General features: G+C 47.6%; 1 protein-coding gene across 9 annotated transcripts in view; it reads right to left on the bottom strand.

Annotated features, from left to right (window-relative positions):
• Positions 1–26,716, bottom strand: part of CREB5 (cAMP responsive element binding protein 5) — a 430,789-nt gene that overhangs the window by 90,512 nt on the left and 313,561 nt on the right. For all 9 annotated transcript variants that reach the window (XM_051853248.2, XM_051853254.2, XM_051853251.2 and 6 more), the window contains 2 exons: positions 22,396–22,522; positions 14,484–14,594 (listed from right to left, as the gene is read on the bottom strand). In XM_051853248.2, coding sequence (XP_051709208.1) covers positions 14,484–14,594; positions 22,396–22,522 — 238 coding nt within the window. The remainder of the gene's footprint in view (positions 1–14,483; positions 14,595–22,395; positions 22,523–26,716) is intronic.

Below are 26,716 nucleotides of genomic sequence, written 5' to 3'. Positions count from 1 at the left end.
AAACAGATCCCTTGGAAGACAGCGAGCTGGAAGACGTTGACAGCGCTAATGGGACAAAGTATCTTTGCCTAAGGAGCGCGTGCAGCTCTGTATCTTATCTTTCCTTGCAAAGCCAGACTTCTGCTTCACTGAAGCCCAGGAGCAACTCGTTCGTAGCGCCCCTGGTTACTAAGCCACGACTCTGCCCAGACTTGCTCTTCAGGAAAATTCCCAGGAGATAAAGTTCGCTGCAGTGATGGAATGAGATAAGCCGGCGTTGTGCTGTGATCCCGGGTTCTCACATACCCCACACTGGTCTTCGCAACAGCTGGACTCATCCATCAGATTTGAAAATAATCAGGTTTTCACACCCTGTTATCACGGGTATGCTGGTTCCAGGGGACATGTTGGCAAGGAGCCTACGTAACACTGTCTTGGACTTTGGACACCCAGCCACTTCCTACTGGAGCGCCATCGTAGCGAATGTTTCTTCCAACCTCACTTGCAGAGCCTAAGGGAAGCTCTCATGGAAACCAATAATGGTCTCAGTTGTTTTGGAAAAAAACAAATGCCAAAGTTGGCATGGCGCTACTCATGTCATCTTAGGGTATAGAGTTGAATCTCAGGGCTAGACGTATTCCAAATATTTACATAATTCAAAGCAATCTGTGTGGGCACAGTAAAATCTATTTTAGGCATGGAATCTAATATATATTTCTTGATGAGTCTTTGGTCTTCTGTGTAACTTTAGCCTTAATATTCCAACGTTAAAATATTTAGTGGTATAAGATGGGGTTTGGGGGACACCACTTTGTACTCCCATGTTGGTGAACTAACAAACCATAATGGAACAGTAACAGGTTTGAAATTTTCAAATAAGCTACAATGAACTCTATTTTCTTTTCTTTTTCTTTCTTTCTTTCTTTCTTTCTTTTTTTTTTTTTTTTTTTTTTTTTTTTTGACAGGCAGAGTGGACAGTGAGAGAGAGACAGAGAGAAAGGTCTTCCTTTTCCGTTGGTTCACCCCCAAATGGCCATTGCGGCCAGCGCACCGCGCTGATCTGAAGCTAGGAGTCAGGTGCTTCTCCTGGTCTCCCATGGGGTGCAGGGCCCAAGCACTTGGGCCATCCTCCACTGCCTTCCCAGGCCATAGCAGAGAGCTGGACTGGAAGAGGGGCAACCGGGACAGAATCTGGCGCCCTAACTGGGACTAGAACCCGGTGTGCCGGCACCACAGGCGGAGGATTAGCCTAGTGAGCCGAGGCGCCAGCCTGAACTCTATTTTCAAAAGTAAGTCTGTTTGACAAACTTCAGAGCCATCATCCCTTGATGTTTCAGTTAATTGGCAAATTCAAAATAGCAGCTGTACAACTCGCCCGGGTTTCCGCAGCCCTCTCTTATTAAGGGCACAGTACCTTAGTGTGTCCATCAAAACTAGGAGCTGAATTCTAGGACTGGCATTTACCATATCTTTAATGAGTGAGCACAAATAAGTTACTTCATCTCTCTTAGTCTTGACTTTCTTCTCTCTGAGGCTACGGAGCTTGTGCAAGTATGCTTAAAAAAATCACGAATTAAATCAGGAAACAAAAGAGAAGTATCATTTGAAATAAAAAAAATATAGAGAAGTTACTGTAAGTTAAAATAATTCCCCTATATTATCTCATTTAATCTTCAAAACATCTCTATAAGCCAGGCCCTACTGTTATTCCCATTTTATAGATGGAAAATGAGTTACAGAGAAGTGAAGCAACCAAGGTCACACAGCTAGGGTCTGAGGCCAGTCTGATTCTAGTTTTTTGTTTTTTTTTTTTTTTTTTTTTAACCAGTGTTCTAACCCTACATTTTCAGAGAGTGAGAGAGAGAGAGCGCGTGAGAGCAAGAGAGAAAAGCTAGCTTGATAGTTTGTGAAAAATGTAAAAACACTCTACAGATCTTAAAATACGAACTAGCAGTTCTTCATAGCATTATTACAACATAGAGGCTTGTTATTTTTCAGTTTAATGCTCAAGGTTTCAAATGTTTTTAAAAAAAAAAAAACCTTCCAGGGTGGGTGGCTGGTGCAGTGGTTAGGATGCCACAATGTGACCAGGGTTATAGGAGAGATGTTCAGTATGGTGAGAAGAGGCGATGAGGACCCAGATGCTGCGAGAAAAGACACAGGGAAGCGTTGGCCATCTACAAGCCAAGGAGAAAGCCTGGAACAGGTCCTCTGTATACGAGTGCATCAGCCTGTAAACATGGGGATGCCTACCTTATAGTGTAGCGGTGAGGATGCAATAAGGAAATACTAGCAAATGCACAGTCACGGTGCCTTGTGCTTCCTCGCAGGCTCCTACCACACGGAGCGCTCCTTACTGTGCAGCAAGATCAGCACCCCATGCAGTGTTGCTGCTACTCTGTAACTGACCCCTCACATTCAGGCATTAGAAAAACCAGCATTTTGCACCAACTGTGTGCCACGCACTCAGAGCCCGCCCCTCAGGGAGCCGAAATCCTAGAAAGAGGGTCACGGTGTGTGTAGCAGAATGCTCACAGCTCTGAATAGCACTCCCTGCGTATCACCCTGTGGGAGCTAAGCTGTTTACATGTTCTGTCTAACTTTCTTGCTGGAAAAGGGATTCAGTATCATTTAACCAAGCAGTAATGATGATAAAGATTAACCAGTATAAACCCATATGCGTACACAATGCCTGGTGAAATGAACAGGGCCAGAGGTTGATTTGTCATAAATGGGGTAAGAACAGCCTCTGTGTAATCCTGTCTCAGGAAGTTGTGAATGACACAAACGCGCATCTTTGGTTTATTTAAGATACGTACACATATACATAAGTAAACAAAGGCTGGGCTGGATAAGCATAGAAAATGTGGCACAGCTATAGTAATACGCCTAGGGAATGTCAATATTTGCGTGACAGATAAGTTGATGGACTATACAAATCAGAAAACTTATAGAGATTAGAAAATAACAATCTTTAAAACATTGCTTCCAAGCAAAACAATCCCTCCAAACTAGGAACTATGAAACATATTTTAAAGTATTCATCATCTTGGAGAACAAAAGTATAATTAGTAAAGTAAGGTAGTAAAGCCAGTTAATTAATAAGATTTTAAAAATGCAGTAGAGGGCGGTCAAATTGCTCTATCATTAGTGCTCTGGATTCTGGCACTAACTCCAAATAAGAAAAATTGCTTTAATGTGTGGAGAGGTACTAAAGAAGAAAAGCCAAGTGGCCAGGGGCTGGCGCTGTGGTGCAGCGGGTTAACACCCTGGCCTGCAGTGCCAGCATCCCACATGGGCACCAGTACGAGACCCCGCTGCTCCGCTTCCCATCCCGCTCTCTGTATTTGGCCTGGGAAAGCAGTAGAAGGATGGCCCAAGTCCTTGGGTCCTTGCACCCATGTGGGAGACCTGGAGAGAAGCTCCTGGCTCCTGGCTTCGGATTGGTGAACCATCAGACCGAAGACCTCGCTTTCTCCCTCTGCCTCTCCTCTCTCTGTGTGACTCTTTCAAATACATAAATAAATCTTAAAAAAAAAAAAAAAAAAAGCAAGTGGCCAACAAATTTAGAAAAAGGTATTCAATATCACCCATAGTAAATGGCAAATTTGTTTAAAAATGACAAGGCTTAATATTTCTGAAAATGCTGTAAGATGGACATCCTCATGTATTATTGGGTGAAATAAAACTTAATATGGACTAATGTTGTAGTATTAACAGGCTAAGCCTCTGTGCAATACCAGTATCCCTTATGGGCACTGGTTCAAGTCCTGGCTGCTCCACTTTCAATCCTGCTCTCTGTTAACACATTAGGGTAAGCAGCGGAAGAGGCTCAAATCCTTGGGCCCCGGCAGTCACGTGGGCCTCTGCATGGCCCAGCTCTGGCTGTCACAGCCATCTGGGGAGTGAACCAGTGGATGGAAGATCTCATTATCTCTCCCTCTCTCTCTCTCTGTAACTCTGCCTTTCAAATAAGATAAATAAATCTTTTCTAAAAAGTCAATATAAACTGTAAGAAATTTGGCTATCTGTGGAGAATATATAGAGAGAAATTTGGCTATATATATGTGTATGTGTATAAAGTATATATATATATACACAGATTATATATATATATACATACATACCTACAAATAGAAATTTGGCTTCAACATGTTTACTCCCTTTGACCTGCTAATCCTAATCTTGGAATCTATCCAAAGAAATAAAGAAGTAATTAAATAGCTTTAGATCAGTTTTTTGTTATTTTTAAACAACCAAAGGGCTATTTATAAGGGAGAAAATTACAACATCCAGAAATAGAAATAAGTGAGTAGTCAAATTTTTATATGGTACCAATAGGATATATATTATATAATCATATATATGTGTCTTTTTCAAAAGGACAATTTAGGATAAGAGAAAATGCTCATAATATATGAACATTCAAAAAGAAAGATTCAGTCTGTGCGCTTAGTATGAACCCATTTTTATACACTCGCATTACATATATGAGTAGACATCAAAAAGCTTGTGGACAAATTGAATTAAAAGATCAGTTAATTTTGGTGCAAAAATTTTTGCAATCTAGGCATAGCTGTTTCATTGCATGTGCTTTCCATGAACTTTTTAAAATGCTCTCATATGAAGAAAAAAAAAAAACACAAAGAAAATCCAACATTTTAACATATCCCCAAAAGCTTGCTGTCATGTGTTATAACCAAAAACTGTATTGGAACCCATTAATTAATTGACTTTTTAAACACTAAGTCTAGGGCCACAGTAGAGAGATTTCAGTGCTGCCATGTTAAAGCACTTGATATAAGGCCACTGCCAACTCTGCTGGTGTTGCTACACCCTCCTGAGGGCCTCTCTCATAGCGTCTGTGCAGAGCTGAACTAGGCGGTGACTGTAAGAACCCAGGCACCCATTCAGTGACTTGAGAAACTGTGGGAAGAACTTGCACTGCCCAAACATCTTCTCCCACACACTTACTATGTATGGGTGTTTAAATCCTGCCATTCATGAATCAGTGATTTGAGCTAAGCCCTATCTTTCCCCTGGAACTTGAAAAAGCAAATAGCCCCTAGCATGGGATGACATCCATATTAAGTCACAGTAACACTCCCTCTAAATGAGTTTATGAGACTTTCTCTCCTTTATTTTATGAACAAACAAGTGCTGTGCACCTAGCATGTGCAGGAGAGATGCCAAACCGGAGACTTGGGGTGGAATCACGGATTGGTAAGGCGGCAGGGACTCAGGACAATGACAATATCCCAGCTCCTCGAGGAAAGGACAAGTGAAACACAATTGAGTCCATCCTAGTAGGAGGTGGCGCTCTTGTCCACCTGGAGAAGGTGCATTTGAGCTAAGTCTTGAGAAAGAGTGGTGGTGACATTTGCAGAGACAAAGGGGAGTTGGCCACAAAGGAAACAGAACAGGAGAGGCCAGGCAGCCAGAGAGAGCCAGAAGCCCTCGGGAAGAGGCTGGCTTCTGGGGCAGCGTTCGTCTTAAACACATCTCTGTCTGGGGATGGTGCACACAGCTTCAAGATAAAATAGTTGATGTGTCCCTTTACTGTCTGGGACTGAACTAGTCTGAGAACTTAGTGATCCATCTTCACACCAGGGAAACACACCAATCGTGTTGTACCACCCACCCAGCCTTCCGAACCAACTGCCATCAAAAGGCAGATTTTTAAGGATGCTAACATGGAAACAGTATTCTTTGTTATTTTGAGATTTAAATATTAGATTCCTCCTTTACTTTTTTTTCTCTTTTTCTTTAAGAAATGAAAATCTCAAATCTTTATGAAAACCTGGCTTCTTCTATCTACTGCAAGAACCCACCTTCCAGCCCCCTTCACCCCCAAATTTTCTTACAGATCCCCTGTATTTCTCACATGAAAAACCAAATCTGGGCCGGGTCATCACCCCAGAGTGTAAAGCAAACTTTATGAGTTGCGCTGGCAAAAATCTTGGAAAGGGGAAGCTTCATCCATTCCAAGAAAAAGACTGAAGTCTATCTTTGCAAAGCAGAACTTCCCTGTGACAAGATGTGCTAGGTTTCTCTCTTTTTAATTTCCACTCCTGGCTTTTCCAACAAAAGCCAAGCTCCCTTGCACCACGTTCCAAAGCAGACAGGGACACACATGCACACACACACACAGGGCAGACACACCCGAAGTCTCTGTCCAAGAGGAGGTGCTCGGAACCACACTGCGCTCCACTTCCTCTTCCATTTGTGGCCGACTCCATTCTTGGGGACGCTGAACAAACACCAAAACAAGACCCGGCCATGCACGTGCTGGGCTGGATGACTGGGACAGCCGGCAAATATTGGGCCTCTAGTTCACCTGTTGCCATGGTTACCAACACAGGGTGGATCCCAGCAGCAGGAGAAAGAAAGAAAATGGGCAAGACAGCGAGTCCTCAGGGAATGCCTGAGTGTGCAGGAGGAGCCAGCGGGAGGGGGTAGAGTGGGAGACTCTGGAGAAGAGATCAGAGAGGAAGGGGCATTTCCACAGCCCTTCGTCTTTGTGTGAGCCGTGGGCTCAGCCACCATTCCCCACTCAGTGCAAGCCTGCGCTCCAAGGGCCGGAGTAGGATCCAGGCAGGATCAGAGGAAGCAGGGAGGGAACGTGGAAATGTCGGCTGGTGGCAAGCAAACTCGAGACACTTCACACACGGCGCCGAGAGATGAAACACTTGGCACATGCTCGCATCCTGCCGGCCAATAAGGAGGGCTTGGTGGTCTCAGGTCAAGGCCAGCAAGCTTCAGGAAGGACCCCACAGAACTGGACCCGTTCCGGCAGGGGTGGGGCGCCTTCGTACCGCCAAGGGCCATTTGGGTCATTATGACGTCAGCTGTGGGCCATACAAAATGAGCCTGCCATACATTGACTGAATTTCAAGTCCTGTCTGTGGTTGTCTTGGCAGGGCCGGGCCAAATGATTTCACGGGCCTTATACAGCCCGTGGGCCAATGCTCCCCACACCCAAGGGTTAGCTTCAATTCCCATTTGACATGGAAGGGAATACCAGCTCTCCTCTCTCCTCTCCCATGTTCTGTCTCACCAGCCAAACTCTGGGCAGTGCTCCAGGAGACATACCCCTTGGCGAGTTCACTCCTGCCGCAGCCAGCGCCTGGCCTGTCTTGTCAGCTCCTGACTCGGCCAGGGACAGCACAGCTCAAGACACTCGAAAATCAGCAAGTGCTTTCTAAACCTCCCTCTTCCATTAATCAGCTTTGGGACTTTAAGCAAGTTATTAACTTGCACTTTAGGCTTCTGTTTCTCAAATGAAAGTATTTTGCTAAAATAATCTCTGAAGCCCTTTCCTGCTTTGGAATTTGGTGCTTCATGGCTAATTCATAATCTCTAAGTTCTTGTTTTCCAAACAAATATAATCAAATGTAGAAGCTCGTGTATTTGGGATGCTGACCAGCACAGGCAACATAAATTCTGTAGGAATTTATTCTGTTCTAGAAATAAAGAAAGCACCAACACAGGGCTGCTGGCTCTTCTCTTATCAATGGCCTCCAATCACTCAGATTTTACAGCAGAGTGTCAGAGTGTACTTCTGAACAAAACCTTCTATGGCTAAAGGGGTACACTGGTCACGGCATTGGAAAGGGGCTACAGCTTCTTCTAACTCTAAACATGTTGTTGCTTTTAGTTTCTTAACAACAATAGCTAGGCTCACAGTCAGCACTGGTCTCGGCCAGAGAGAGGGGGAGGAGTCTGCTCTCCAGTGTTTAGTTGATAAGGCTGAGAGAACTTACCAGAAGCAAACTAAGAGGCCAGAGCTATTCATCTGAGCCTCGTCTCCCTTAGCACCACTGAGCCCTCTTTTTTATAAAAGCCTGCTTTTATTCAGAAGGTTTTCTAGGTAGACACCAGGGCCAGCATGACATAGAGGCAGCAGGACAAAAATCAAAGACAATCAAGGCTCAGGGCCTGGCTATCCCACTGTTGATGCTAAAAAAGGCACGTGACCTCTCTGTGCCTACACACTGAGGAGGGCAGCATTTCCTGGTTGACCCTACAGAGCTGCCAGGAGATGATGTCGACTGAAGTACAGTTTGTTAGGTGCCTGATATAAGCTCACTGAGTGCTCATTCATACTACTGGCAAAACATAATGGTGAGGGCCAGGGGCCAGGAGCAAGCACGCACTACCTGAATTCACATCCCAGCACTGCACTGTACCAGCTGTGTGTTCTTCCACGGGCATCCCAACCTCTCTGTTCCGTACATTTAGAAAATGAGACTACCAACAGCATCTGTTCCATCAGACCAATGTGAGGATTAAATGAACATGAATGGCCACATGCCTAACGTATTTCCTGCTACACACACAGATGCTTGCTTCCTTTGGACCTGTACAGTTTTCTACAGTGGTGCCTGCAAAAGGCAAATCGTCCTTCAAGTGAGACTTGTCATCCAGGTCAGTGACACTGCAGATCGTGACCGCTGTCAGGGATCTTCTGTAATCTCTGCTCCTCTGCACACTGGACAGTGGTTGTCACAGTAGCGAGGAAGGAGGGGGACATTCTGAAAGCACGTGCTCACTGGCTACAGGACACACGGCTGGTGGCCCCATTCAAAACTTGGTAAGTTCACGGCATTTCCTGTTTGGCCAGAGTTTGAGAGTCAGACAGCTTCTTCCTTCGCTGCTTTTTCTTCTTTGAGGGCATGGAGTCAGGGAAGATGAAAGCCAACAGGAAAATTGCGGAACTGTAGGTCTCCTGGGTGCCAGGGAGTTGTTACCTGGAGACCGTCTCTTCACATGCAGTAACTCTGCAGGCAACTCCACGTGGAGCCGGCCTCCTCTGATTTATCTGTGGGACAGTGGGTGGCCAAGGGGCACCGTGGGCAAACAGTTACCCAGCTGGATAATTAGGGTGGGGAAAGGCAAACACAAACACAGCCAGGTTGACATTCAAAACAAAGTGGATGTTTAAGCATGGATGGCTCATGATGCCACCCCAGGTCTTGTCTGCCCGCCTGCAAGGGGGAGCCGCCGGCAGCCCTGTTCGTAAGCTATCAGCTCAGCTGACAGAAGCAGCTCAGCACTGGGCAGAAAAACGAAGGCCCAGCCCCGGCTTTGGGTTTCAACGACAGCTTGGCTGCCTCTGTCTTTATAGGTCCTCGAGGTCCTCGCTTGCGACAATAGGAGATTTGGAGAGGGCTTTCATAAGGTGCCCTCCATCCCCAAAAGGCCTCCACTCTCCAGTCTTCTTGGTTTCTTTCTCTCATTCATTCATGAACGCGCACATTCACACTAAACCGTGAACCTAACCGGAGAGGAGGGGCTGACGATCCGTGAGCGACGTCTGCATCACCGATCACCAGTCCATCACACAAGAACGGCTCACAACTCCAGCTTCCTTTATCTAAAGGACAGACACAGTGCTTTTCTCTCAAGGAAAAAAAATGATGGGTATCATTTCTAACATTTTTCCAAGAAATCAAAAATAGGTACTCTTTGCTGATTACTTAGAATTTATCTGCTCTTATCCTCTCCTTCTCTGTCCCACCCTTACTCCTTTACTCCCTACCCAATCCATCCAACCCCTTCCCCTTCACTGGGGTGCCATTATTTCAGCTCAACTCAACTCATACTCAGTTCTCAGGGTTGCCATTAGGCACAGTGATTTCACATCACTTGGGATGCCCATCTCCCACATCAGAGTGGCTGGGCTGAAGTCCTGACTGTGCCTCTGATTCTAGCTTCCTACTAATGCACACCCTGGGAGGTAGCACGCGATGGCTCTAGTTGTTGAGTCCTTGTCACTCAAAGGGGGACCCAGCTTGAGTTACGGGCTCCCAACTATAGCGTGTTTCAGCCAGGCTGTCTTGGGCTGTTGGAAAGTGAACCAGTGCGTGGAAGGTCTCTGTCTGTCTCTAGCGCCCTGCCTTTATGGTAAATAAAAATAAATCACAAAAACTGTTGTAAAAAGCAGATCTCATTCAAAAGGCCTTTCAGGGTACAAGGAGCTTATGTGATACAAAGACTCTGTCTCAAGACCTTTCAGTCAATCAAGTGAGGGAGATACACACGTAAAATAAGAAAAATCAGATAAAAATGGTCTACGTAAAGGAGTAGAGTTGGACCATTTAGTGAGGCTACGGAGCCAGAGCAGGGATGGGGGACGCCACCAGTGCTCATCTTTTCCAGGCTTCCAGGGGTCTAAAGCATCCTTGCCACCCTTGCCGCCAGTCAGTGTGTAAATACACATAGGCCCCCCAGAATCAGATGCGATGTTCCTGGTGCCGACAACTGGTAGCTGTATATTTTTATCCAAAAGATCAACGTTGTGATCAATGAGCTTTGGCTTTTGAGGCTGAGACTTCAGCCTTCACCAAGAGCTGTGTCCTTAGGCTAGTAGCTTCACCTCTTGTAGCCTCTGTTGTCTCCGAGTTAAAATGGGGACAGTGTGTCTGCCTTGGGGCTGGTAGGAGGACAGAATCAGGTCATGGCCACACATAGGATTCCTAGGATTGATATGCCCCACCCGTCCTCTGTCCTTCTCCAAACAGGATCAAGTGGAGATAATGTCCAAGAGCCACACACGTAGTTGTTGACATGCCACCCTTAATGGTGACCAGTTTCCAGTGGCAGTAGTTGGTCATCACGAACCAGGCACAAGATGGGTATTCAGGCTCCTTCCCTCTCCCCTAGGAAACATTTAGCTTCCAAAACCTATATTCAATCACTTTAAAACAATAACTTCTTGCAAAGCTAGAGAGAGTTGGTCTGATTTCTACAGAAATGAACACAATCTAACTAACTCCTAAAGACATTGCCACAGAACTGTCTGCTTACTACAGAGACTGGAAGCATATGTCCGTGAAACATGCTAGAAACAGCACTCACTAAATCCGAAGTCCTGCCTGACTTGCCACGTGCCCGTCTCCTGACCTGACCGTGCATCCATCTGCAGCTCCCCATCCTCCAGGAGCAAGGAGTGTCCAGTCCCTTCCTCCCACCTGTGCACGCTCCCAGGCTAGCCCAGCACCACCGGTCATGTCCTTCCCGGGATGCTGGCAGTGAGCAACACTTCTGTGCTGAGCGTGCTCTGTACAAAAGCAGCAACTGCACCTGTGCAGAACTCTGAGCCTGATGCAAACCCCAGTGCTGTGTAGCAATGACGAGCCAGAGGTGGAGTGGGCATAGCCATGCTCCCAACCTGATAAGGAGAACCCTGTTCAGCTCCCGTTCAAAAGCCAGTCGGCTGGACCCCTTCCCACAGTGCGTGTTTAAGCATAAGCCCCTCGTATACCGTGTCTGAGCTGCACCATGGCCGCCTGTCAATTTCCATTGCAAAAAAGTCCATGAACTTGGGGTTGGATCACCAATGTGGTTTGTCCTTCTCCCACCTTCTCCATCTCCTCTACCTCCTTTTCTCATTTCTCTGTTTCTCCCCTCTCCTTGCCCCCATTTCCCCTTCGAATGTTACAATGTTCGCCGTGTGAACCATCATCTAAGATACACATAGATCGCAGCACCCGGGAAGGAAGAACCTACTATTTCAGCTGCTTCGAAAGAGAACTCTCGGGGCTGAGCGTCTGCTCTGACCCTGAAACAAAACCCAATCTGTGCATCTGCACTGGTAAAACTGTGAAGCCACAAGTATGCTGGCTTAATTTTTAGAAAAAGAATCCATCAAACTAAATTATAGCCAGTCAGAAGTCTGATAAAACAAGCTTGGAGGTGATACTGACCCTGAGGCACGTTCAGTCGAAAGATTAGCATGTGTGTTTCCTAACTTGGGATAGCCCAGATCAAGGCGTCCTAGAGCTTGTTAGGAAAACCCATCTTGCTCTCTTCTACAACAGAAATTACAGCTATGGGCCAAGGAAAACAGATGCATGGCATGTACAGGCACTAGTCAGAGTCTTAAAAAATCTGCGCATTTAAAGCAATCCTGTTGTAAGCTTTTGTCCACCTGCAAGACCTGCAAGTATCGCCAGAGGTTCAGGATGACGGCTTTTGTGCACGGCCAACAGGGAGTTTGACATGATCAATCTGACACGCTGTCCCCAGGAGACGCGGGCTGCGGTGCTGCAGTGGAGGCCACACCTCCCTTGTAACTCTCTGGTTACTCGTGTGCTCTCGGAACACACCCTGCTGCGTGCATTCACAACAATAGCCCATGTGTGACCTTTGGAAAAGTCCTTGAAAACAGTGAAACCGGAGTCTTAGATGAAATCTGGAATCCATTCCAGTCTTACACAGGAAGAAAATTAGGCATAGAACAACAAAGCCCGTAGTTCAGAGCAACCTGGGGAGGCTCTGGCTGACATTAAAATCATGGAAGGGCTTTTGTTTTGTTTTTTGTTTTTTTTTTTTTTTTTTTGTTTTTTGTTTTTTTTTTTTAGTTCACTACTTTGTATTTCATAAAAGCTTTCATCCGAGCAGCCCAAGAACTGCTGGAAAATACCGTATGGTTACTAGATGGCAAGAACGGGTTTCTCCACGAATAAAGCAAGATGCTGAGTGATGTATTAAAATTCACTTAAGACTTCTCCAAGCTACTATTTAGATGCTGTTCTTCCAAGCCTAGGTGGCTAACACTACCATCTTTCCCTTTGGATTGATGTATTGGCAAAACCAGGATTGGGGTGGGGGCTCAGGACAGAGAGCAAAGCATACTCCCTAAGCTTCAAGTCCATGACCAAGTGCATTCGCCCAGACACCCAAGGCCTGGAAATATTTATTCACTTAGAACATGAATCAGGAAATTCAACGTAACAAACATTTGTGGGGCGACGCTGTTTTCCTGAGTACAGACCAATTCCCTTTTGTTTCCAGCTGCCATTATCCACTACTACGAAGCCGCTGTAGCGTAGGATTGGTTTCACACACACGAATAATTGTAAATCTGTACTGCCTTTGGAAGCATTTTCCTTCTTTGCCAGCAAGAAGAGAGGGAGGACACTTGTGAGTCAAGAGGAGGCATGAAATCCAGTGAAATCTCCTCTGGCAGAGAAACATGGCTTGGAATCGCACCTTAGAATCCATCTGAAGTCTGTCTGGAAGGCCCCTCAGAGGGACACAGACCCTGAAGCCAATAAGAAGGTTCAGGAACAATCCAACTTGAGGGAAGCATCAGAGACCCAGGCCCACAGCATTTCTTCATTTACATGAAGAATTTAACTGTTTTTTTCTTAAATACATTCACAGTTCTTTTTTTTTTTTAATTTTCCTTAAAAAAAAAAAAAAGAGGTAAATGGCATTGCTTTGGTCTCCAAAACAGATGCCAGTTTGAACTTTATTCTGCCAGCAAGTATTTGGTTTGGCTGTGCAGGGCTTGGGTTGAAAAAATATTTGCCGATTCCAAAAAGATTTAACGAGCTTTACAGCAGATGCCGGTGCCATTTGGCACGTCACAGGGACTGTGGCCCAGCCGAGAGAACTCTCTCGACCACAGATTTTATTTGCCCAAGGTAGCCAACACTGAGAGCTCAGTTGACTCCTCAGGTCAAGAAGCTTCAGGCCAATGAGCAAAGTTTCCAAGAGAAAGTGAGCAACTCAGGCTCCAAAAAAATAAAAAAATAGCTTGCTGACATTGAAAAGGAAGTCACTGCGTCTGACTCCAGCCCCCGCACCGGGATGGATGGCTACATTTCAGAAGTGTCAATAGCATCACACAGGTCCTAAGGCTGCAGCTCAGACAAATCAACTTCTTTTCCTTCCTCATCCATGATCAGAAACTGTAAAGTTTGCTGCAGTGTGTTTTGCTGACGTCTGATACTTTACTAATTGTGGCATGAAAAGTTAACTACCTCGAGACATCATGACCTACTTCAAGGAACCTCGTCAGCTATAACCAGCAAGTGGACTTACACTGTAAGGACGGGCATGCACTACTTTTGTGCATATTCAGTAGCCTGTGTGAGTCTAAAGCTAGCACTGTGATTAGGAAGACCGGCCTGGTAGCATGGGACGGCTTGTTAAAGTCACCGAGGCTGTCACCTGAAACTGCACGTTGCTGTAAGAGCTACAAGAGAACAGGTTCTCATCGTCACAAACCAACACCGCATCGGACGACATCACCAAAAATGCAAAATACGTCCGTGACGGTGTGGACTTCAGAGTCACCTGCAGGCTTTCACGGCTGTGAGGTCAGGGTGAGTGGCATCGAAACTGGGACCCCTTGAAGAAAGGAGAGCTCTGAACTATTTTCGTTATTTCTCACGTTGGGCAAACACACACATCCTTGGCTGTCTCCCGTGCCAACTCCTACGCAGGCGTCTCGCAGAACTTCTAAACAGCCCTTTTGATGACACCACGTGCTGACCCAACGCTCAATACCTGACGATCCAACGCCAAGGGTCTCTGACAAACACCTGCAGGAGAGCCAGCCTCAGCCTCTGCACTGCTTTCCCACAGACAGGGCTGTTCACGACAGCAAATACGGAGCCCCTTACCCGGCTGCGCTGCCCGGCCGGAGTCAGAGCACAAGTCAAAAGAGAAAGCCACAAAACAGCGGAAGGATGATGAAAGCTGTTACTCACCATTTTGGCTTCCGAGTGCATTGGCTGGACCTGGGGGGAAGCACAGGGCTCGCTCAGGTTGGGCCCTTGCATGCCCAGGATGCCGGAGTTCACTGACATCTGTCTCTCCATCTAAGAGAAAGGGGAGCAACAGCATCAGAAGTCTGAGAAAGGCAGTCCAGGTCCTGGGCAAAGCGGTGCTTCTCCTCCAAACGGATCATTCCGCATCTGTCTGAAGAAGTCGGGAGAAATCTGTGCTTTGGCGTAGGATGAGCAACAGCACCCACAGGCCTCGAACCCAAGCACATCAAAGACTCATCAAAAGCCATGTCTTCTATAGAAGATCCCTCGCCAAAGGACCATGCGTGGTCATGGTAGGCCATTTCCCAAGGAAACGACAGAATATCTTCTCTTTTGGGAACGCTCCAGTTACCAGGAGTCATGCTGATGTTTAGCAAGGTAAGGGAAAAACGTATGCATAGGAAACTGCTGTATGGACAGGTACTATACCAAATGGTCATCTCAGGGTAGCTAAGGCCATTTCTGCTTCCCACATTTTATGGGTAAGGGAGGAAAGCAGCTGAGAGCTCCCTGTCTCACATCTCTCACTGCTCCCACCTCGTCCCCCTGCTGACCTGCCGTCTTATCCACAAGTAACTCCTTCAAGCGCCTGAATTGAGCTCCAATATCTTGTCTACAGGGTCTTCCTATTAAGGAGGACACACAGGTTGAACACCCTTTGTCCAAAATACTTGGGAGCAGAAGTGTTTTGGATTTTGATTTTTTTCAGTCTTTGGAATACTCGCATATATCTTGGGGATGGTACCCAAGTCTGAACAGGAAACTCACTTATGTTTCATATAGACCTTACATACACAGTCTGAAGGAATTTCTTTAAAAGTCTTATTTTATATTTGCAGGGAAAAGTTACACAGGGAGACAGAGAAATCTTCCATTTGTCTGTTCATTCCCCAAATGGTCTCAAAGGCTGGGGCTGGCCCAGGCCAAAGCCAGGAGCCAGGAGCTGCAGCTGGGTCTCCCATGTGGGTGCAGGGGACCAAGGATGTGGGCCATCCTCCGCTGCCTTCCCAAGCACATTAGTATGGGACTGGATCAGAAGTGGAGCAGCTGTGACTCAAACTGGTGCTGATATGGGATGCCAGCATTGTAGGCAGCAGCTTAACCCATTATGCCACAATGTTGCCCCCAACCCCAGGAATTTTAAGCAGTAGTTTCAGTGGCCTGAGTTTTGACTGACCTATTACATAAAGTCAAGTGTAGAGCCTCCCACTTGTGGCATCAGCGTTGGTACCCACACAGTTTTAGAATTCAGATTTTCAGATTAGGGATGTTCAACTTGTACTGCAAAATTGCTAGTTTTGGTTCAGAAAGGATGTACCTCATTAATAATATTTCCCAGTTAGCAGAAATATAACACTTTTCATAGAATGAGTTAAAACAAGTAACCCTTAATACTAATAGCACAGAAAATAATTAGACATTCTTTAGAAGGGGAAAATGGATCCTTCATTGCAAGCGTGTTTTGTTGGCCAAGGGACAGACCTGAAAACAAGGGCTGGAAATGCTAGGGAGCCTGTCTTCTGCTCAAGGCAGCCTAGTTCCTTACATCTGAATTACAGACTTCTTGGGCTGGCATCGTGGTGCAGCAGGTTAAGTCACCACATGATGTGGGCATCTCCTAGTACAGTGCTGGTTCGAGTCCCGGCTGCTCTGTTTCCGATCCAGCTCCCTGCTAATGCACCTGGGAAAGCAGCAGAAGATGGCCCAAGTACTTGGTCCCCTGCCATCCATGTGGGAGACCAGGATGGAGTTCTAGGTTCCCAGTTTTGGACCGGCCCAGCCCTGGCTGCTGCAGATATTTGGGGAGTGAATTAGATGAAAAATGTCTGTCTCTCTGTGTGTCTTTCAAACAAATGAAAATAAACCAATTTAATTAAAAAAAAAAAAAAACTTTTGGCCGGCGCCACGGCTCACTTGGCTAATCCTCCGCCTGCAGCACCAGCACCCTGGGTTCTAGTCCCTGTTGGGGTGCCAGATTTTGTCTTGGTTGCTCCTCTTCCAGTCCAGCTCTCTGCTGTGGCCCAGGAAGGCAGTGGAGGATGGCCCAAGTGCTTGGGCCATGCACCCGCATTGGAGACCAGGAGGAAGCACCTGGCTCCTGGCTTTGGATTGGCACAGCGTGCCGGCCATAGCGACCATTTTGGGGGGTGAACCAACAGAAAATGGAATACCTTTCTCTCTGTCTCTCTGTCTCTCACTAACTCTGCCTGCCAAAATAAATAAATAAATAAATAAATAAACAAACGAACGAACAAACCTTTTAAAAGTTTCTGGGCAGCCTAGGTACTCTAATCTTTAAAAATTCTTTAAAAATTATGGAAAATATTACATAAATGTTACCACTTTAATGATTTTTAAGTGCTATTAAGTACATGAAGTTCAGTGCCATTAAGTATACCCTGTGCTCTAATTGGTAAGTCATGAAGAATTCAAGAGTTTCATTGCTCTCAAAAAAAAAATATATAAATAAAGTATATTCCTTGTAACTCTCTTCCAGAGGATGGGTGATAGGGGAGTTGGAACAGAACTTGACCCCTTATTCCAATCAGTGACTCTCATGAGAGGAAGACCAAAGCCCAAACGAGCTTTTGCATTCAGTTTTCCAAAGAGCCAGCCTTCAGAAGTACACGTGATGTTTCAAAGTTTTCTAAGCTGCTCAGCCTACCGAGAGGTCAGCGCAGCCTCCTGGGACTTCTGCAGTCAGCTCAGCAACACCTCCCACGTGCTGGAAAAGTTACCGTCTGCGATGATTCCTACCCTGTAACTCTGCTTTTATTCGTTTTTAACAGGTTTATTTACTTGAAAGAGAAAGAGATCGAGGAGGGGAGGGGAGAGGAGGGGAGGGAGAAAAGAGGAGAGGGAAGGGGAGGGGAGGGCAGGGGAGAGGAGGGGAGGAGAGAGGAGGGGAGAGGAGAGAGAGATCTTCTATTCACTGGTTCACTCCCCAATACCTGCAACAGCCAGGGCTGGGCCAGGCTGAAGCCAGGATCCAGGAATTCCACCAAGTATGAAGCAGGAACCCAAGCACTTGGGCCATTATTCATTGCCTTCCAGCCACTATATTTGTAGGAAGTTGGACTGGAAGCAACTGGGACTAGACAGTCAGTCTAGTAAGGGATGTGGGTGACCCAAGCAGAAGCTTAACTCACTGCACCACAAGCGCCACTCCCAAATACTGGTTTTAAACAGACGGAATTCTCTTTGAGAACACTGACACGGAGGTTAAGACACTGCTTGGCAAGAATGCATCCCATAACAGGGGGCCTGGGTTTGAGTCCCAGCTCCTCTCCTAATTCCAGCTTCCTGCTAATGTGCACCCTTGGAGGCAGCAGGTGATGGCTCAAGTACTTGGTCCCTGCCACCCATGTGGGTGAGTGACATGGGTGCAGTTTCTGGCTCTTGGCTTTCACCAGGCGCAGCCCCAAGTATTGGGCATTTGGGGATTTAACCTCTGTTTCTCTCTCTCTTTCTCTCTCTGCCTTTCAAATAAATAAATGAGTACTTTTTTAAAAAAAAAAATGCCTTGGCCATCTTAATGATTACTGATTTATAGAGTGCCAGCCAAAGCCTCTTCAAACAACTACTTGCTGTTTTGCACTAACAAGGCTCTGTGTGCACAGTGGGCTCGACTTTACCAAGAGGACTACAATTAAGAGGCAGAAGATGGGCGTGGTTTTGGGTATTCTGAGCAACACCCAGCACTGAAGGGGAAACACGCAGGCCAAGGATTTCTTCTTTTTCACATATTAGAAACAGGAGCTGCGCCAGCACCGTGGCTCAATAGGCTAATCCTCCACCTGTGGCCCCGGCACACTGGATTCTAGTCCTGGTCGGGGCGCCGGATTCTGTCTCAGTTGCCCCTCTTCCAGTCCAGCTCTCTGCTATGGCCCAGGAAAGCAGTGGAGGATGGCCCAAGTGCTTGGGCCAAGTGCTTGGGCCCTGCACCCGCATAGGAGACCAGGGGAAGCACCTGGCTCCTGGCTTCGGATCAGCCCGGTGCGCCGGCCACAGCGGCCATTGGAGGGTGAACCAACGGTAAAGGATAAAGGAAGACCTTTCTCTCTGTCTCTCTCTCTCTCTCTCTCACTGTCCACTCTGCCTGTCAAAAAAAAAAAAAAAAAAAAAGAAAAGAAAGAAAGAAACAGGAGCTGGAATGTGTGCAGCTGATGGAGTTTTTTTGTTTGTTTGGTTGGTTGGTTGGTTGGTTGGTGGGTTTTTTTTTGACAGGCAGAGTGGACAGAGAGAGAGAGAGACAGAGAGAAAGGTCTTCCTTTTTGCCGTTGGTTCACCCTCCAATGGCTGCCGTGGCTGGCGCGCTGCGGCCGGCGCACCACGCTGATCTGAAGCCAGGAGCCAGGTGCTTCTCCTGGTCTCCCATGGGGTGCAGGGCTCAAGTACTTGGGCCATCCTCCACTGCACTCCCAGGCCATAGCAGAGAGCTGGCCTGGAAGAGGGGCAACTGGGACAGAATCCGGCGCCCCGACCAGGACTAGAACCTGGTGTGCCGGTGCCGCTAGGTGGAGGATTAGCCTATTGAGCCAAGGCGCTGGCCGCTGATGGAGTTTTGTAATGATAAACGGGCACTCCTGTTCCCAAATCGCTGAAGCACTTGCGTTTCAAGACAACGTCACAACTTGTGGGCGGAACTCCTTGAAGGTAAGTTTCCTCCAGTTCTTACAGCGCCCACATCACACACAAGGTGCTAACAAACGCATGCGGGATGGATCATGTGGCCTGGCAGCACGCGTGGCCCGCCCCCTAAGGCTCTCCTAAAGACAGACTCACCTTCTGTACCCAGGGAGTCCTGGTTTCCCAGAGTAGGAATCTGGGGCACAGGCTCGGGCATGCTTGCCATACCAGAGTTACAGCACAGGAGCGAGTGACAGTGACATGATAACAAGAACAGAAAGGCCCAGGTTGATTTCTAGGACCTGGAAGGCTTCCGATTGCAGTAACATTAGTAATGCCCAAGACCAGGGCTTCTCAACCTCAGCACTATTGACATTTTGGGCCAAGCAGATCCCTTGCTGTGGGGGCTGACCTGAGCACTGCAGGATGTCAAACAGCCCGCCAGAAGCCAGTCCACTTCTCTCTCCTACCCCAGCTTTGACAATGAACCCTGTCCGCAGGTGTTGCTCAAATACCCCTGACAGACAAAATCACCGCCGTTGAGACTCGCTGCTCTAGACTGACATCTATTGTCACGGCTTCTGTACGCATTCCTGACACTGATCTGGAGACTCCTGCGAGGGTGACATCCCTGTCCACAGTGGTTCTTGACCATGCACTTGAACCTACGCCTCTGTTCTGAAGCTTCAGCAGGAGGTCAAGTTTGTGCCGAGATGAAGCAGTGGAAAGGCACCGGGTATCTTTCTCTGGGTCTTTTCAGCCCAAGTATCCCAACTCCATTCTTGGGAACAGCACTGAGCTTAGACAAACGGGAACAGAGGTCTCTACAGTGCTGATTTTTGGAACAATGCTTAGAAGTTCTGAAAGGAAGCTAGTTTTGGACAAGAGGGACTTGGAGTCTGAATGCAGACCAGAGTAGCCAGGCTGAAGACAACCTGAGATATTGTATTGCTGGTGCTATCTTCCCTTATCTAAAAGGGGTCTAGGGTGAGCACTGCCTGGGAAGCCAGTCAGCTCAATTTGTCTCGAGTTCAAGGTCACAAAAACTGTTTCTAACGTGGGCCACTCAGTATGAAGAGTGGGCAGGTCCATTTCTCTACACTGAGCCCACCAAGCCCCTTTCCCTGCCTACACTTAGACAATCGAGCCCACTGCTCAACCAGGGGCCATCTGAGCTCCTGCTCACGTGAGTCGACATGCGAGTGCATCTCTCGTGAGCTGCGGGACATGAGACAGCCCCCTTCCACGTCTCCCTGCTCACTTCTCAGCCGCTAGACGGGGCTACCAATGCGTCCTGCTTTCACTGCGAGAATGAAACAAAGTCATGTCGGCGACTTCTGAAGATGTCGGCAACTTCTTAAAATGTGAAAACGCTCTGCAGGGCCTTGCTTACAAGGCTGTGCGAGGCTCCGATTCAGCTGTCAGGAGGCCTCTCTTGGTCTTCCGAGAAATCCTGTGGCCCTGGGAATAGCACAGGCACCAGCCATCTTCAACAAAGCACCATGAGAGGGAGGACAAGGATGAGGCACAGGGAAGAGACCATGTGGCCGGAGAGCAAGGCTTCCTGCTTCTTGGTTGCTCTGTTGTGTTCAAAGGAAGGCAGTGAATGCAGTCAGTATTGTGGGGAGCAACTGGGAGCAACTCGGATTAGACTAAGTTACTGGAATTAAGACTTATTCTATGCATCTGCTCTCCCACAATATGGCGCTGGGAGAGGAGCAAACAGCTTCTACCCAGCTGCCTCTCACCAACTTGACAAGCTGCAGGACCTGCTCCTGATTGGAGGAGAGCAGCGTACTCGGCGTGTGGGTAGCAGAGTTGGGATTGGTGGAAGAGGACTATAAAGGAGGAGAGAGACAACATGCATCAGGAACATCTATCTGAAGGAACATCTAAGGGGAACACCTGTGCAGCCCCAGAGAGAGCCGGCCGGCGGTATGCCACTCCCCCGCAGAAGTGGGGAAAGTGGCTAGGGGTAACTGCCCTTCCACGGAGGTGGAAGGGTCGGTAGCCAACCCGGGAAGAACCAGCAGCAAACCCGGGAAGGGCCAAGCAGACAAAAGAACAGTGCAGGGTCCTGTGTTGTTCCTCCACGAAGAGGGGGAGCGACAAGTATGAGTGGAGACTGGGCATCCAGACTGCAAGGATTCAAATCCCGACTTCCCCACGTCCTAGCTCTGTAACCTTGCTTAAGTTATGCAGCCTCTCTGTGCCTCAGTTTCGTCATCTATAAAATGGGAACAATGCTTTCTCATGGACGTGCTGTGAGATTGAAATTAGAAAAGGTACAAATAGTGTTGTGGCCTAGAAGTAGGGCTCTGGAGCCAAAACTCCTGGGTTCAGGACTCTGCAGCTGTGCCTTTCAGCCAAGCACGAAGCTTGCCTTAGGTTCTTCACTCCAAGAACAGGGGCAGCAATAGACTTACCCGTAGGAGGGTTTCAGGTATTGGGCTAAGTGCTTGATTTATGCTGCTAGCAGGATTCACAGAACATGATATGCTCGAATATATGGTGGCAGCTATTACACACGATCACTATCGTTCTATTAATTATGCCTCTGAGATGTGGTTTGAGCACTCACTGGCAATGTAAGGACACGGCACAGAACCCAAGCTGAGGAACTTGCAGTACAATTGTTCCTTGGGACTTGTGGGGATTGGTTCCAGGAGGCCACTCAGATACCAAAAATCTATGGATGCTCAAGTCCCTTAGAGAAAATAGCAAAGTATTTGCACACGACCTACACAGTCCTCTCCTACACTTTAAATGATATCACGATCATTTTATACCAAACACGCATACATGTTATACAGGTAGTCGTTAATGCTGTTTCGTTTAGGAATAACGATCAAAACAGTCTATGTGCTCCGTACAGTTGCAATTTTTGAAAACATTTCAATTTGCAATTGGTTGAATAGCAGATACAGAGGATTGAGTAACACAGCAGAAAACACAGTCTCCCCCCCAAATTCCGTTCCCTGGGTGGCGCAGCTCACGGGACACAACAGCAAGATGGGATTGTGCCTTCCAGCAGGGCACAGAAGGGCAGAAGCCAGCGAGCCGTTGCCTGGGGACAGCCAACAGGGCCCCCGGAGCAGACCGGCCCACGGCTCCACTCTCCACTCTCTGCAGTCAGCGTAGGTCTCGGTTTTTCCCGTCCTCTCTCTAGAGTGGCGAGCCTCAGCGCACGCAGGAAGAGGCAATGAGAAACATGAGTACTTACTGGCATTAAGACGGCAGAAGAGCCAGGCATCGTAGGGTTGGGCAGGGTCCCGGGCATGGAGGCGGGCATGGGCTGTCTCTGTCTGTTGTGGAGGTGTAGCAAAGAAGACAGAGAGCCTGGGACAGGCCTGGGAACAAAGCAAAACAAACACAGACGTTATCCCTGGTGACCTGAGCCCGTGTCGCCAGCCAGCACCCAGCCCCAGCGGGGACACCAGCATCATGTGTGCCGCACATCAGACCCACTGATGGGAGAGCTGCGTAATTGAGGACATTAGGGAAATAATAACAAATAAAATACAAGCCTAGTTTCCTCTGCCGCTTCCTAGCTAATACATCAAATTCCACTTCACTTCCTGACCCCTGTTATCTACCTAACGTTCAGGAGAAACCGGCCAGTAAATCTCCGACTCCCCCACTTCCACAGAAAGGGACTTTGTGATGACGTCCTGGGCAGCCTGAGATCCGTGCACATTTGTTTAGTCCCCGCTCCACACTCTCCTGCGCCTCTGCCTGGAAGCCTGCCGTGCTTTGCTGTGGATTTACTGTGGATTTGCAGAGCAAGCTTCATTCATGAATTCCCAACAGAAATCCACGTGGGCGTCATCGTTCTCCATTGTGAATGAATAAAACCACAGAGCACAAAGCGAGGCAGCCAGGTCACTGCAGCATTGCCGCGGGCCTTTCTCGGGGCAAGTCCAGAGCCTGACCCCTGTTCCCAAAGTCTGATTTCACAATGCCTCGAGGTGTTAGGCCATTGCACAGAGACCCTGAGCTGGAGCTGACCTGTAGCACTTGGGCAAGCTCGCCTCAGGGGAGGCCTCAGTGTTGGCTTCCATTTACAAAAAGCAAGAAAGAAATGTAAGGATCTCAAATTGATTTGCCGAGCCAAGGAATGTGCCGAGGGAAAACAGGAATTATTTGTGTTTATTAAAAATTGCAAACAAGTGACCTCCCTGGCTGAGTTCTCAGTCTCCTGATGCTCTCGCGCTCGGGGGAGCTGTGTAAAGGTCAACCCGTTAAATGAAAGACTTAACAACAAACAAAACAGAAACAAACAAACAGAAACCTCTCAGGATCTCCCAGTCAGCCCCATTAAACGATTTGACTCTGGATGTCACGAGAGAAGCTCACAGTTCCAGAATTAGCCCATTTGCTAAAGAAAAAGCGGAAAGAAGGCTTCTTCGTGCTAAGAGCCAGGCGGGGCTGTGATCCACGACACCAGGCGTCCGCCAACGCCCTCCCGCGCTGCACGCAGCAGCCTGCCCAGGGCCCCGCTGGAGAGGCAGCAAGGGCTGCTGCATTGGAGTCCGGTGGTCTCCCAGGGGACAGTCCTGGGGAGCTGGGGGAGGCAGCGGGGGAGGAAGACGACCAGCACGTTCTTCCATCGCTGCTGTTAGGATTCCCATGAAGATGAACTTCCCCACTCTTTTTCCCGGGGAACGCATTTGGAACTTGAACTACCACAGCCACACACACCGCAGGATTCGTCATAAATTAGCCCGGGTTTCTATGCTTAGGAGAGCGTAGGTACGAGACTATAAAGCCTTTCTACTGAGGTTCCCCAGGGTACCCCGTAGCACCCTGTCTTATTAATAGGATGTGCATGAACCGGTACACAGATCCGCTAAAGCAAGTCCTTTATAACTGATGTGTTTTCTCACAAGCAAATGAAGGACTATGGGTATTTCTTGACGTGTGCCCTGGGAACCTTCAAAATATGGATTAAAAGCAAGGACCAGCAGAACCTGGGAAGGCCTGTTAGCCAACAGCTCCAAACTCTTACCATGGTGGTGACTTCACCACGTCCCAACGCCTGTCTCAACCCCAGGCAGACCCCTCAAATCAGAGGGTAGGGAGTGTGGCTCAGTTGACACACTGTGTTCGCTTTAAATTCTCTAGTCTCCATGTTTAGTTTGGGAGCTTTATAGAAAAGAAAATAGTTGTATGTCAGTGCATACAAGGCTTGGTGGAAGTCAGTTCCGCAAAGCCCAACGTCGATGCGCTGAGCTCCCTAACTTACGGGGAAAGATTCAGGGAGCGCACAGGTGTTGTCTGTGCATGCGGGCCCAGCTGCTCACCCTTCTCGCCTCCGTCTATGCGCTCATGCAGACAGATGTGATAGGCACACAGAGCACAGGCAGGGAGAAGCAGGGCCCGGCACAGCAAACGCAACTGAGCACGCTTCTTTTTTGTTATGTTATCTGACAGCTCAGAAATAACCTGGGTGATCACTTCCTATTGATGTGTTCTTGTTGTAAAGAAATCAATTAGACGACCTAATGACGATGCGAATGGAAATGTAAACGTAATTAAATGTAAAGCAAGTTTTTATCCTTCCCCCAGTGATGGAAACTCCCAGCTGCACAGAGGAGCTGAGGGAAGGGTATGGCTCATCTGTTTCAATGTCCTTGTTAGACTGGCTATCTCCACACCATGCATAGGTCTACCCGACTTTAAAATACCAAGTATTTCCTCATGAATTAAGAAAGCCTTTCAAGGTACAGGGGTCCCTTGGGATTGCAACACTAATATCCTAATGATACTAATCAGACCAGTGAGAACTGGATACGTTATTTGAGATCCTTGTATGTTTGGATTCTGAAGAATTCTGAGGTTATTGTTTTACAAATAGAGTCTAGAAATTATTCCTCCAAACCCTAGCTATCAAACTGGTAGACTTTTCTTGGCTTCTTGCTTGGGCTTGAAAGAAGGAAGGGGAGAGAGAGAGAGAGAGAGAGAGAGAGAGAGAGAGAGAGAGGAAAGAAGGGAGAGAGGGAAAGAGGGACGGGAAGGAACAGTGAGCAAGCCAGAACTAGGCTCTGTGCCTAATCATCAGTAGGCATGGACAGGAATAGCCGGAGCAGTGTTCTCTGCAGCTAGACCCAAGAACCAACCACTTATCCAGAATACGCCTACCGCTGAACTAAGAGGATTACAACAACCGCACGAATTGTCTAATTCCTTTGTGTATATAAAATGAGAATTGAAATAATAACTATTATTTACTACATTATACTTGTATCAAATTCATTATTTTGCACTTAAACAATGCTCCAATTATTTCAAAGAATTTTCATACTTTTTTGAAATAGTGCAATATGGTAGGCCGGTCATCTTATTCCGATGTTACTCAGGTGTGAATGAATCCAGAAACATTTAAATTTGTCCATGGCCACACAGGTCACGGAGGGCAACAGGGCTTGTGCTCAGCTGGGGAGCCCCGGCTTCCTCCGTCACACCTGGACGGCCCCCACGACTAATTATTGACTTTTTATGCTGAAATAAATTCACGGTCCATTTCCTTTGATATTCACACTGCTCCCTGGTTTCACGAAGTAGTAAAATTCTGTAATATTGCTAACACGAGAAATCACTCATCCATGTGAAATCATGATTCTCCCTTAAAAAAAAAAATTTCCCAAGCAGCACATCAGTGAGACCCTGAAAATAGGACGGCACATGGCAGTCAGGTTGTGCAAACAAAGCCCCACCAGCCCTCCCAGTGCAGGCTTGCTGCCCTGAGCTCGCAACTGCACACGTGAGCAGGCGGGGGCTCCTCTTTAATACCCAGATGCCTCTGGGTAAAGTATTTCTACTAAAAACTACTGAGGCATGAAACAAGGTACGATGTGTGAGCGCATGTTGAATTGTTCAATTACCAAACGCAGGCCTGCAGCATAAAAAAATCTCCCAACCTGACAGATTACTCCTCTTTGTACACTTGTACAAACACACTGCTTACAGCCGAAATCTCTGTAAGCTTTTCTTTCAATTAAAATGTCAAGGATGACAGGCTGTGTGTTCGCTGTCCTGAATGGAGCGATAGGTAGCCTAGCAAGCAATTTCATGCCCTGGCCCAGCCCACCCCCTCAAGGATGTTTTCCAGTCCTGGGGTGTCTGTACAGCCGGTACTGTCTGCCTGTCTTCCTTGCCCCTGGGCACACCTGGCTGTCTTCAAGGAGCTCCGGGCCAGTGCGTTGGCTCGGAGGGCTGGAGAGGGCCTCTCTGCAGACTCCTCTCCTTTCCCAGGTCTTCTAAGGAGCCCTGGACTCTCCGATTCTCTGTGAAACTGTCGGGACAGACAGCGAGACCAGGAACGTGGAGAAGCAAAGGGAAGAGGGCGAACACTGCACCACTGAATGCGGAGTGCAAACGTGGGAAAGTACGGAGTGGATAAGGAACAGCAACAGAAGGACGGGGTGGAGGGAAGACAGCATTTAAATCAAAAAGCTTAGAGCAAGAACACAGCGGGCAGGGAACAGGGCTCCAGGTGCCACTGCTGTGAGGGGCCTTCAGAAACTCGCTGAGAAGTAGAATGA

The sequence above is a fragment of the Oryctolagus cuniculus genome, chromosome 16 (assembly GCF_964237555.1).
Source record: "Oryctolagus cuniculus chromosome 16, mOryCun1.1, whole genome shotgun sequence".
Lineage (NCBI taxonomy): Eukaryota > Metazoa > Chordata > Mammalia > Lagomorpha > Leporidae > Oryctolagus > Oryctolagus cuniculus.
The sequence above is the reverse complement of the archived record's forward strand: the minus strand, read 5'-3'. Positions and strand labels throughout refer to the sequence as shown.